Source organism: Pygoscelis adeliae, unplaced genomic scaffold, assembly GCF_000699105.1.
Source record: "Pygoscelis adeliae isolate BGI_AS28 unplaced genomic scaffold, ASM69910v1 Scaffold771, whole genome shotgun sequence".
Taxonomy (NCBI): domain Eukaryota; kingdom Metazoa; phylum Chordata; class Aves; order Sphenisciformes; family Spheniscidae; genus Pygoscelis; species Pygoscelis adeliae.
Genome location: NW_008824136.1, coordinates 4462 through 17723, shown reverse-complemented (window position 1 = coordinate 17723; position 13262 = coordinate 4462). Strand labels below are relative to the sequence as shown.

At 45.7% G+C, this 13262-nt stretch overlaps 1 protein-coding gene across 1 annotated transcript in view; it reads left to right on the top strand.

Moving 5' to 3' along the window:
• The window catches only part of LOC103925599 (merlin-like), a 20890-nt gene extending 18678 nt beyond the window's left edge, over positions 1 to 2212 (top strand). Inside the window, exons 17-18 of the mRNA XM_009334331.1 lie at positions 966 to 1187; positions 2183 to 2212. Coding sequence (XP_009332606.1) covers positions 966 to 1187; positions 2183 to 2212 — 252 coding nt within the window. The remainder of the gene's footprint in view (positions 1 to 965; positions 1188 to 2182) is intronic.
• Positions 2213 to 13262: the final 11050 nt, after the last annotated feature.

Sequence of the window (13262 nt, the reverse complement as noted above, 5' to 3'; positions counted from 1 at the left end):
TCCCTCTGCAGAGCCTTCCTACCCTCGAGCAGATCAACACTCCCGCCTAACTTGGTGTCATCTGCAAACTTAGTGAGGGCGCACTCAATCCCCTCGTCCAGATCATTGATACAGATATGAAACAGCACTGGCCCCAACACTGAGCCCTGGGGAACACCACTTGTGACCGGCCGCCAACTGGATTGAACTCCATTCACCACAACGCTTTGGGCCCGGCCATCCAGCCCGTTTTTTACCCCGCAGAGAGTATGCCCGTCCGAGGCATGAGCAGCCGGTTTCTCCAGGAGAATGCTGTGGGAAACGGTGTCCAAGGCTTTACTAAAGTCCAGGTCAACAACGCCCACAGGCTTTCCCTCACCCACTAAGTGGGTCAACTTGTCGTAGAGGGAGATCAGGTTAGTCAAGCAGGACCTGCCTTTCATAAACCCATGCTGACTGGGCCTGATCACCTGGTTGTCCTGTACGTGCCACGTGGTGGCACTCAGGATGAGCTGCTCCATAACCTTCCTCAGCACCGAGGTCAGGCTGACAGGCCTGTAGTTCCCCAGATCCTCCTTCCAGCCCTTCTTGTAGATGGGCATCACATTTGTTAATCTCATAGTTTGCATCACTTTCTCCTTCACGTGCTTTGTGGTTGCTAAAAGTCATAAAAGTCTTGGTGTATTTTTTTTTTAAGGCAGTGAGGAGCTAAGCCCAGATTTTTGTTCTAAGTTTCATGTTCTTTATATAAATACTCCAGCCTCTTCCTGAACCAGTTCAAGAATAGGGCTGGCTTTGTCTTTCCAGGTTGTTCCACATGTAGCAAAAATGGCTCTGAGTCAACAGTTTGAGAGAGAAGGGAGGCTTCAAAAAAATCATGAGGGAAGATGGCCTTTATTTTCTGACTATGTGTCTGATGTTTTTTGGCTTAATGAGTGTTGATATAGAGAGGGCATTAAATTTCCATGTGTTCTTTTCTTTTAAAGACCCCATCATGGATGAAAACCTTCGAACCTGGAGATTCATTGGGTATAAATCTTCAAAGACCTTTCCCTGCTTTCTCGTTAAATACTACAAGCAGCTGGCCTTGTACCAGCAAAATTCAACACACACTGCCAGTGGAAAAATCATCTTTTCAAGCAAATTCCTTGGTTGCCAACAGTGTGGGCACAGGAACCAGAAAACAGATTATAAAGGTAATCAGACTTGTAAGTAAATTCCCAAATGTTGACTAAAAGTTTAGAGTTCAGAGAGGTAAAGAATGTCTGGCTTTAGGGGCATGTTTTGTCCAGCTATGTCACAGCCTCCCAAATGACGAGTCAATGTACGCCTGTTGGATGAGTTTTGAGACCCTGCAATGGCGCACCATTTGGGACTGTTTGTAACTTGAGGGCACCTGTTTTTTCTCACTTATGATGCAAAGCTGTAAGCCCTGGTGAATGAAACAGATGCCCATATGCAGTAGGAGGATCTGTGTTAAATTTTATTTGTATCAGCCAGGCTTGGAAATGAGAATGTGCTCCCAAGTACAGAGAGCTTAAAACATACTGTGCCTGTCTTCTGGTTTTAAGGGGCAGGGAGTAAGACACCAATAAATGCCTAGACTTCCAACAGTTCAGTTCTCTTCCAATGTGTTCCTTATCAGAGAGTCCTGAAGAGCTAATGAGCTGGGTCTTATGAAAAAACAACCTGCTTTTAAATTTCACTAGAATGGAGAATCTAGTATGCATTCAAGAACTGTAAGGGCATGCAGTCTTGAACAGTGGGAAGGAAATCAGCTTTCTCTAGTCAATGCTAATTGTGCGAGGTATTGGGAATAAAGAAAGCGTGATGTATTCGCTGCTGTTTTATATGAACAAAACTGAGGGTTTTCAGGATCAGTTAGAGGCTCTAGTATATAACATGCAAGACCTGACTCTTCAGGGTTGTGTGCTTAAACTGGAAGGAACACAACTGAGTGTAGCAACAGATGAGGAAGCAGCTTTTTCTAATGCAAGTAACAGGAGCAACTTTTAAGATTAACCTAATCAAATAGCAGGGATGAGGCAAATATGCCTGTTTTAAGAAGGAAGAAAAAGCTATTGCAGAGCATCTTGCAAAAGGCTACAGTCAGAGGTAAAGGAAGAACTGGACCAAAGGGAGTTACTTTGCTTTAAGTAGGAGTTCAGGACGAAACTAACTTTTCCTGTTTGATTTTTTTTAGCAGCATGACTCGGATGTGATCTACATTTGAAGCCTCTCGTTTCCTTACCAGACTGGTAGAACCTGGTGGCCATCTTTTTGGCTGCTGCAAAATGCACCTATACGAGGACGCTTGCGCAGCTCTGCTGACAGGCATCAGTGTAAGAGACATGGTACTACAGTTAGTGGTGCTATTCAGCTTCCAAGCAGGTAACATAAGCTGGGAGCTCTAAAACTGCCAGTGTAAAATGGCTAGTGTCTTTGGGTACAATGGTAAACATACAAACCCAGAGGAGTGTTGTTTACTACTTATGCACTTTTGAAGAAACACTTTATACTTCGCTAAACCTTTCTCCCCCAGGTGTTTTTACACACCGACTTATGAGTGTGGTACTCTACTTCTGTAGAAAGGATGCTAGGCAGCAAGTGTCCAGGAGATGTTTGGGATGAGAAAAACATTGTACATGAGCTTGGTGTTTACCTACGCAATGGACTAATTATGTTTTTGGTTTGGTCCGTGGGAGGTGACTCCCACAGAGCTGCTCGACATTTTAGTGTTTGCCTGCCAAATATTTTCCTTTTCCTCCCCAAACATTGCTTGGTTTGCTTAATTGATTTGCATTTCTCTGTGAGAAATCTCAGCTTTTAATTCCAGATGTAGAAGTGGACATCTTCAAATACCTCTCATTCCTGGGGGAATCCTTTGTTTGGAATGCAAAGCTTCTGTTCTCTTTACAATTTTTCACTAGATCAAGTACTTCTGTTGCTTTTGTCACTCCAGCAAACTTTGCATACATTAACTTGTTTCCCAGTTCTGTGCAACACAGCTTCCAAATTAGACAAAGACAAAAGATGCTATTGGTGTCTGCTAAAGTTGGACTTGTTTCTGATAGAGAGGTGCATGGTGCATGCAGCAAAATGTCTGCCTCATTAGTAAAACCTACTTGCATTTTCTGGTTTTGTGTGTGTTTAAGTGTCTGTTTCACCATAAATCTTCAGTCTGAGGACTTCTGGGGAAGCAGACAATATGCAGCTGTAGCTAAAGTAGTAGCACGGTTGAGCATGGGACATGTGATGTAAAATGAATGCTAATGTTGTTAAATACTTGTTCTGAAAGCTAAGATTAAAAAAAGTACATTCAATAAAAACCTTCAATTTCCACTTGCTAGGAGCAGCTTTGAACTGAATGTTGTGTCAATATTACAACAACTTTAGCAAGGCAAGTTCTAAGAACAAACACACAAATCTCCTCTGTACGCATCTGCAACAGACTGAGAGCACAGTGAGGAACAGCATCTGTAGCCAGCTCATGACAGTCGTGACAGTTACATGGCAAGATGCACATAACAGCGATCTGCAGCGGTGTCCTGTTGTCTCTTTTCTCAGCCTTGAGGTAGTTTCTGCCTTTGGTTGGTAGGGGGTCTAGGGGGTGTGTTAATTCTCTTCACAGCTCTGATTGGAGGTGTTTGCAGACTATTGGCTATTACGTGCATAGTTTCTGATCTGTTTGGGAAAAGCCTTGTGTGTGAGATGGAGAAGCTGTCAGAGGTGTCAGACTGAAGAGGCAGATGTTGTCAAGGTTCCAAGGTTGGGTAGGTGGCACTGGCCAGAACTTGGACAGTGGTGAGATCGGAAATGGTCCTAGAGGAAAACAGTACAAAACAACTCTGAACATGGCATTCTTGGATTTGGGGGTGGGGAGGAGTGCTGGGATTTCCCTGGTTCTTCTTTTCCTGTTTCCTTTTTTGTGTGTCTTGCCACAGATAATTAAGCTTGTACCTTCATTCTGCCACATGTGCTGGGTCTTCCTTTTGCTGTCATCTGAGTTGCATCATGGTATAGGGCATAGAGGAAGCATGCTCCACATGCATGATCGATTCATTTCTTTGGACTTGGTCCTATGTATCACAATGAAAAAAAGGACGGGGTCACACTGCTGCCAGCTTAAAAATGAAGCCTATCTGCACAAGCTGTTCTCAACCTGCTGGCTTGCAGGTATTCTCACTGTGCATTGTTCATGTGCAGCACCATGTTCCTGCATACTTGTATGGGTCTTTGAAAGATTAGATGGGGCAAGAGGAGCTGGGATCTGCTGGAGAAGTGCTTGCACAACCACAGATGAAGTCAGATGTACTGGGGTGTTGCTGGGAGGGCACTGCAAAGAGAAGTGCCACCCAGGCATTAGTTTGCTTAAAACCTAAATAAATATTTGCAGCAATTAAACTTTATGTTGGTGCTTCTGATGCTCATAGTCACTTGTAGTATTGACCACTTCTTAAAACAGGCAGCTACAGATGTGTTGAGGAGGATGTGAGATTGTCTTTCAGTTGAAGAAAGCATGAGAAGCGTGAGCCCTGGTTTCCCCCAAACAAAGCATGGAAGAGAACACAGATATCTTGTTCTAATCAGTAATTGCAAGATTGGTCACCCTAAAGAGTGAGCTATTTATCTGATGATGTTGTCGGCATCTCTGAACATTCGAGGCCCAACATACAGCTGACTCTGAAGACCTGTGGACCTGCAGCCAGCAGTCAGCAGATGGTGCTGCAATACTGCTCTGCCGCACAGCTTAGACGTGCTCTACAATAGCTCGGAAAGACCTGGCTCGGAAACCATTGCTCCTTGGGAATCTCTACCAATTTGTATGTTCCCACACTAGCCTGAACTTGCTCGTATTCTCTTCCTGGAGTTTAACCTGACATAATTTTTGATGGGGATTCAAAATGTGCAAGCACTATACTCTGAGAAGTGATTATTGCACGAACAGCTTAGTCCCATGGGTATGAGCTAGCTCCCCATATTGCAAAAAAATCCTATAATAGTTTTGACACATCATTGTCATCATCAGACTGTGAAAATGGCCTGAGTGGATTTCATCCATGACTGCCAGAAGCATGTGGGACCCCACAGGTCCAGTGCTATGTGATACATTCATTAATGCTATTTGAAACAAGCACAGGCCTGTTAAATTTGCAGAGCGTGGAAGAATTTTGGTGTGTAAGTCTAAAGAGGGTGGGAGAGGCCTGAGGACAGTCTACAAGGGTCACTGCAAGGAGGAAAGAACAAATTCATCCTTTGTTTTCATGCTGGATAAGACATGATGTTCTGGTCTCAAACTGCAGCAAAAAATGGAAAAAAAAAATACTGCAGCAGTAAGGAAGTGCTAGCAGATGACCTGGAGAGCCAGGAAGTCTGCTCCTGGAGTGACATGGTGAGTGTTGATCTGTGTGGAGGTTGATGACTCTCCCCAGCCCTATTTTCTGTGTTTCTGTGAAAAACCACTTGCTCTAACCCCAAGGAGCTCTCCCTGCCCTCATAAAAACCTTAGATGGGAAACTGTCTATTCTTGCTCAGCAGGGTGCTCCTGATCTGAGCTGTGGGAATAACCAAATGCTGTTTAGTCCTTAGGGACAGCATGACCTCTCTGGGGGACCTGTCTCTTAAAGACCAGCCAGTTCATATTCACCTAGCCTTGATCCAGAGTTAACCTGGCCCTGGAAGGTGGGCACCACAGTGCATGTGGCTGACCCCCGAGTCATCTGCTCTTGACCTTTTCCAGCCTGCACTGCTGCTGTTAAGGAGGCCAGTCACCAGCAGCACGAGTGCACATCCTGCCTTCACAGACTGCTGTTGCAGAATTATGCACAAGCAAGCTTCTTCCTCTTCTTCCTTGCAAACAGACTGTCATCCCTGCATCTCACTGTGTCACTACCTCACTTCTCTCTAGCCTCGTGCACTCTGAGCCAGCAAGGTCTATTGTTGTCTCTTGTGCCCAAGATCTTTGTTTTCTGTTGCTGGAGGCAGCTGTCAACTTCTTGTGTCCTTCCCAGAGCATCCCTGGCACTTGTGCTCAAACCTCAGGAGTGTGTGTGGGACACTAGGCTAGCACCCTTAATTTGCCAGTCACATCTGCTCCCAGCCTGCTGCTCTGGGTGATGGGGAGTATGGTGGGGACACAGTCCTGGCATGGGGACAGCTGTGATGAGTCTTTGGTGGCAAAAATCACAGGTCAAACTCTTTTCACACAGCTCTATGGGCAAAAGACAGGCCCAGATGCAAGACTCGGCTACGTATTGTTATTTCTGGTTCTCTGCACTCTTTGGACTCCTGTCCATCTTCCTGCAAGGCATTTTCAGGGATAGCAGGGTCAGCTTTTTGGAGGGGCTCTGGGCACACAGGGGAGCCCACCCCTGGGTCTGCATTGAGGCATTTAGACTGGGGTAGAAAGTAGTTTTCACACCAAAGAGCACTTTGAATTAGGAGTGATACCTCACCTGGGAGGAGAAGGCTTTGTCATGCTGAATTACACCCAGCAGGGTTAGGGTGTGGAGTCCTTAGGAAAGAGCCATCTCTTAGAAGTATAGTAAAGGGCTAATGGCTGCCATTACTCCAGGCTTGGTCCTAAAAGCAAAGCCAAGATGTGACAGCTTGTTACCTGCTGGGCCATAAACCTCTGTGCTCTCACTGGGGAATTCACAGAAGAAAAAATCAGTCCCCTTCAGCTGAAAAGTGGAAGAAACTGTCCAAAGAGACAGCTTTGTGGCTGGGCCATGGGCAGGGGGGGATGCTGTGGGTGCTGGGGTTCACAGACTGGGGGGGATAGAAGTGAGAGACCTGGAGGGACCATTAAATAATCTTGTCTACAGTGTGATTCAGTCCTACATCCTGTGGTTGAAAGGAGCAAGGGGAAAGGGATACAAGCTGACCCCAGAAATAGTCTTGTGCCAGTAAATTCAAAAGGGAGATTCCAGAGAAAGAGGAAGTAAATAGAAAAAGCCTGAAAATTTAAAATAGTGTTATAAAAATCTTTTGACTCAGCAGAGAAGCAGCCCAGGAAGTTCTGAGGGACTTGCAGGAGGTGATCAGAGCCAAGTATGCAGAGGAAACAAAAAAGAGAGAAATAGAAACCTCTGATGATCCCAAAGGAGATTCAATGTGTTTAGGTACTGCAGTGAGGGTGACTGTGTTCCTGGGGATGTGGCAGCAAGGACAGCGAGCTGGGATGGGTAAATACAGGGAATGTGAAGGGTAAAAGGTTGCAACTGCAAAACTAAATTCACTCTTGGGGAGCAGAAGCAGCAAGTAGTCAGCTTAGGAGATGGGGGTGTCTGCACTACAAGAGACTCTGCCTCAGCCCTACTCCTTCAGGGCAGAGAAAGAGGAGCTGTTGGAGGTGGGAGTGTACAAAAAGGATACTCTGGAGGAAATTTGTAAGAAGTGCTATTATTCACTTGAGCTGAGCAGGCCAGAAGGGTTTCAGGGTGAAGCAGTTAATCACATACCAAAACCCCACAACTGCTGAAACCACTTCCAGTCCCGGAGGGGAACAAGTGAATCTAGCATTTGTCCTGGGAATAAGAGAGCAGGCAGCTGCTGTCCAACCCGGCTGATGGCATTTGTACAGCCTTGTAGAACATTTGATTCCAAAATAACATTGTGGTTAGTGACACCTTTTAAAGTAGGACTCTAAAATGCCTCTGTGAATAGGCTCTTGTAAAGGCAAACCAGTTCCAATTCAGAAGGAAGATCACACCTCTAATCTGGCTGGCTTCTCGAGCACGCTGGTTGCACAGTAGGACTGATATCCATCTGAGTGGTGGTTGTTTTTTATCTGCCCTGCTTGGGTCAGAAACCTGCATGAGAAACTTACTCCTTTCATGTGGATATCTAATTTCCCATCTATTTGTATTCCCAGCCAGTTTCTAGCCTTATGTCCTTATACCAGCAGTGTCCACTACACCTCTTTTCCACTCCTGGTGGTGACTCTGATGCATTCACTGATCCGTCCCCCATTTTCCAAACCCCTCAACCCAAGCTCTTTGCATTTGACTCTTCTCATGTCGTATAACACCAGGGTCTTGTCACAGACTTGTGATTTGTAGCATGGATCTTTCCCTGCCCCAGACATTTCCAGCTGACAGCCTCCCAGACTGGAATGGCTGATACTGTTATCCCTTGTCCCCAACAGCATGATGGTACAGTCTGCACTGCTGAATCAAATCCCTTCTCCATTACTCCAGTCCTCAAGGTCATTATAAACTTTCTGTGTGATATCCTGGTCTCTTCTAGATTGATAATAGCATCTCGTTTTGTCTCATCAGCAAATTTCCTTTGCATTCTCCTGCTTTTTGTGCCAAGATCATTAATGCAAATGTTAAGCAGAATAATTTTTGAGGCAGAAATTCAAGGAACTGTACTAGTAAACCCCTTTCAGTCTAACACATCCCCTTTCAGCTGAAGCAATTACCATGCCCCTTTCAGGCGGCTCTTTACCCACTTTACATTTTATATGCCAGTCACATTTTCTCTGGCTTAGCTAATAATTTACTATGTGGCACCATTTCAAATGTCTTACTGAAGCCCAGATGAATAAGATCTACTGCATTTCCTTTGTTGCAAATATCTGTGAACTTATAAAAGGAAGCTATTAGGTTAGTGTTGGTGTGTGTCAGGACCAATACTGCGTGATGTACTGTGGCTATGTTGTATCTTGTGAGATGCCTGAGGGTCTGGAGAAGGGAGTTCAGTGGGAGGCATATGTCTGCGAAATGCAAGATTATTTACATTAATCAGGGTTGGGGAAGACTGGGGTTTAACAGAGTTAGCTGATGGAGCAACATGGTAGCAGATGACATTCACTTGGGAGTCATTTGAAATACTAATTTCTGTTTCTAAGGTCAAATGAACTACAGCTACTTGGGGAAGAAAAAGGCATGTGATAATGTTTTTGAGTTTATGGCCAGATTTTAAAGATATTTGGGTCCTGAATATTTGGCCCATGTGACTTAGAAGTCTCTGTTCCATTCCTCTTCAATGACATTCAGGTCCCCTAAATGTTATTTTCTTTATAAAATGAGACTTAACATCTCCTTATTTTCTACAGTTGATCTTTGGTGCTGCAAGTCCAAGGATTAAGCAGAATATTGGAGTGTGTGAAGGATGGGACAGAAACTAATTCTCCAAATGCCATAATGTTGTTGTAGAAACCAGCAGGATGATTTCTGAATGCCACATTCAGCTCTGATCATTTTGACTCAGAGCCGACACAGAAGACTTTGAGCCAGGTGATGAAAGCATTTAGCGACTTGGAGATAAAAGATTGAAAAGAGTGGGGCAAATAGATGAAGGGAGCTTAAAAATAAACATTCAATATTGATTATTTACCCTTTTATGCTGAAGAAGAAAGGGACATCTACGTGGTTAAAACCATTTCAAGAGAGAAACTGTGCACTAGAGAGAAATATTTTGACACAAGGCATAATTAACATGTGAAACTTTCTGCCAGAAGGTCTCATCAAGGGCAAAAAGTGGAGAAGAAAGGCAGAAGCAATTGCTATGAGATAACCCCAGCTATGTAAGTTTAGGTAATTTTTTATTTTTAGCCTGTTTTCATGGACATGGGGCTTATGTAATCTGCCGTCTGGGTGCAGGAGGTAATGATAGTTGGTGTCTGCAAACTCAAAACTGAAATAACTTCTTGCAGTCAGACAACTTCTTTTTAAAGTCCCAATGATGTATTCATGTGGGCAGGCGCAGATCTCTGCAGAGGCAGTAGCTGAGAGCCACTGGCGCTGCCAAATTGCACAGAAAAGCTGTCGGTCAGTACATCTGGGAGACCACAGTCCATGTGCCATAGGAAAACCAAAACCAGCCCTGATAAGAATTAGCCCCATGGTTTTCCTCCACTTGAGCACAGGGGTGGGGACAGGGCTGCAGAGGCAAGTCATGAGGCACAGCAGACAAATAGCTGGATGGGGACCTGGGGTGGGGGTAAGCACTGTGTGAGAGCTGAGGGGGAGGTTGTGGGTGCTGTTTGGAGGAGCTAGGGCAGAGCAAAGCTGGGTTCAAAGTGTGGCAAGAAGGTGCCAGTGGGCTGGCGAGTGAGCTTCTAACCTGGATGTTTCACTGTGCCTTGTGCTCTGAATCCTGCTACATACAGAGGGATGTATTTACCTTTAGGTGAAGCAGGGTACTTCTTTCTCTGTAAATGCTTACTCTGCTCACACAGCATTTCTCTTCCATAGTTTTGTTTAAAGAAATGTATCTGCTTGCCTTAAGGAGCAAGGGGTGCTTGAGGCTGGGGACTTGGAGTCAATATGGGGAGTCTGGGAGAGGGTGAGAGAAGCTGAGGCTGCAGCCATCTCTGTGTGAAATACATCCCCTAGAGTGGTCTCTAAGCTCTCTGACACAGAGCTGAGGGTAACCAGCTCCAAGTGCCCCTGTGGTTTGGTAGAGCTGTGCTGGGTGGCTGGAGGGTCTCCAGGCACATGCCTGCAGTGCCAAATTGCTCTCCCTTTGCTGGACCTTACTGAGGTGCTTGTGTTTTTCTGTAATGTGTGCACACACATTGTGTGTGTGCTGCAACCTCCTGCCTGCGGAGAGATTATTTTTGCTCTTTCCTTTCAGTCTAGTGTAGAAGTCACTCAAGCTGTGGGGGGAAGAGGTCTATCTTTGATCCAGGACCATAGAAAAATCCCTGTCCTGTATTGTGGGTCTTTGTGCAGGGCATAGCACAGGATCCTCTGAGGGGAAGGGACATTCAGGAATTTGAATTAAAAAGATAGCAGTGGGGACTGGCTTAGGAATTCCACTTTGAATGCTGAGTTACTCTCATAAAACAATATATGCAAAGGTCAGTGACAGCTCACTGCAGGGTGAGACTGACGGCTGATCTGTGTTTTCCTCGTAACCTCTAGCCACAGGACCCTTTGCATAATTTTTATCAATGATGAGTGTCACTTCCCAGACAGATGTTGCATAATGCTGTGTGGTTTTCTCTACGCTTGCATGGGATCGTGGTGTTGGCTGTTTCTTTCATTTCTTTCTGCCTGTGGTTTCCTTCTATCCTGCGCTGGTGCATGGTGCAGGCAAAAGGGCTGCTGTGATCCCTTTAGTGCTGCGAAGCACGGAGCCCCATGTGTCTGGCAGCCTCTCCTGAAAGAGGTGCAGAGAGCATCCCTCTGCCCTGACTCAGGGTCAGAAATACAGCCTGCTTCTGCCAGCTAGCAGGGATTTGCCCTCAGGGTAAACTCTCTGCAGAGTTGGGGAGGCTTTCCTAAAGTCGGCTGCAGTCTGAGGCAGTTGTGTCTCAGCTTTCCTTAGCAGACTTGGGGGCCAGAAGCAATGCTGTCCTCTTACAACAACTGAGATCATCCCTCATCTTCTTTTCTAGTTTAAATGAATGCTGTTACATTGTCTGGCTGCCCTGTCAGGACACAGGACTTTTCTGCTGCTCTTTTCTTGCTCTTCTCACTTATTTCTTGAAATGTGAGGCCCTAAGGGGCAAGTTCCTCACCAGCAGCAGTCACCCCAGTACCGAGCAAATCTGGGGGTCTGCTCAGACTGCATGCTGTCCCTGCTGTTTCTGGCTGCTCTCTCAGTGCAGCTCTTCACATGTTGCCATGCCTTGACTTGTCCACCTTTGCCTTGCCAGCTGCCTGCTGTCAGGTCAGTAATGATGGTCCCTCTGCTCTTTTAACCCTGCTCGCAGCCTCTGGGGTTAATGTGTTTCTTAGACTTTAATTCCCTCGTTTTCTTAAGGAGACACATGCAAGGCAGTGCCAAAAGCATCTGATAATGCAAGACTAGTGTCATGTTTGCTCATCACTGGCTTTCTGTTACCTCTCCCTCTCCATGCGAGTTTCTCCTACTTATCACCAGTGATTCAGAGACGGCCACAGCCTGGCTCAGGAGGAAGTTTGGGGAACCTTTGGGGCCTTTTTGTTTCACTACACCTGCCTTATTTACCTCTTCCTTACTTACTTGTTCTCTTTTCCCTTTTCTCACCTATGTGCACTGAATTTTGATTGTGTTGAGTACTTGACCATAACCTGGTTTTGTTTATGCAAAGACAAACCAAAAAGAGGTGGCATCTTTGGCTACTTGCTCCCATTCCTAACTAATGGGCTTTTACTTTCTTTTGTTTTTCAAATTTGTATTTGTAAAGCTGGGTTTTCTGGTCTCCTGTGTTTCCTTTATTTCTCTTGTGTTTCTCTGCCGGATTGGAAAGTCATCTGTTTACAGAGGTCTTCCATGGCAAGAGTAATAAAACCATAAGTCATTTCTTCACTCTCCCTTTACATCAGTTCCTTATATTTAATTCCATAAACACACTTAAACAGAAGCTATCTACTTTTGCTGAGCTGCAATTTTGTGCAATTCATTGAAATGTCCTTGATTCCAGTTAGAATGGAAAGTATTTCATCAGCATCCAGTAAGAAGTCCCATCCGGCTGTCATCTAAATGGAGAACTGAAAGCTTGGCCAACCACTTCTGCAGCAAAGAGGAAATATTTTCGCCATTTCCATCAGAAATAATCTTTGCAATTGTGAGATTTTCTGTGGTTCCTACCGGATGACAGGCTTTCCTCTGGTAACTGCTAATAGAGCCAATGCCACAGATCATCACGCTTCTACTTGTCATTGCGATGATCTCAGTTTCTAATTTCTTACCACCATCCTGGCATTTGTTGTTTCCTGTTGCTATTCTCTTGCCTATCCCACCCCTTTTCTCTCTGCTTAGGCAGGCAAAGGTGCTCCCACCAAGCCAGTGTTGCCCACTGCCATTGCTCATCCCCGGCTGTGGGCCCTGTGACTTGGTTCTCCTGTCCAAGCCCAGCTCAACCCTGGCTTGGGGCTGCTCTCCCCAGAAGTATTCCACCCTGGCAGTCGGGTAGCTCAGCATCTTGTTCCTAGAGTTGACCCAGAGAGCAATTGCTGGTTGCCTTCATTATAACAGCCTGTTGCATGCTGATGTCCTCCCTGACACGTCTCCTTGTTAAACAAAGCAATGCTGGCTCTGGTGAGGGCAGGAGAGATGCCAGAATGGGGTGGTTAGAGGGCAGAGGTCTGGGGCAGGCCTCTGTGGGAGACATGGGGGTTTACAGGCAGAGAGGTTCATAAAAACAGAAGGCTTCTGCTGGCTGACCCCTGAACTTGGGATTCCTCTGCACACAGAGGATGCTTTGAGATTAAGAGAGGTTTATCCCTGCGTGTGAATGGGGAGCATCGCCCCTGCCGTGCGGTGGGGATGGGAGGACAGGCGCAGCCATTGCTCAGCGTCTCGGTGAGTTAGACTTTTCCCTTGAATCAGGGCAGCAGGAA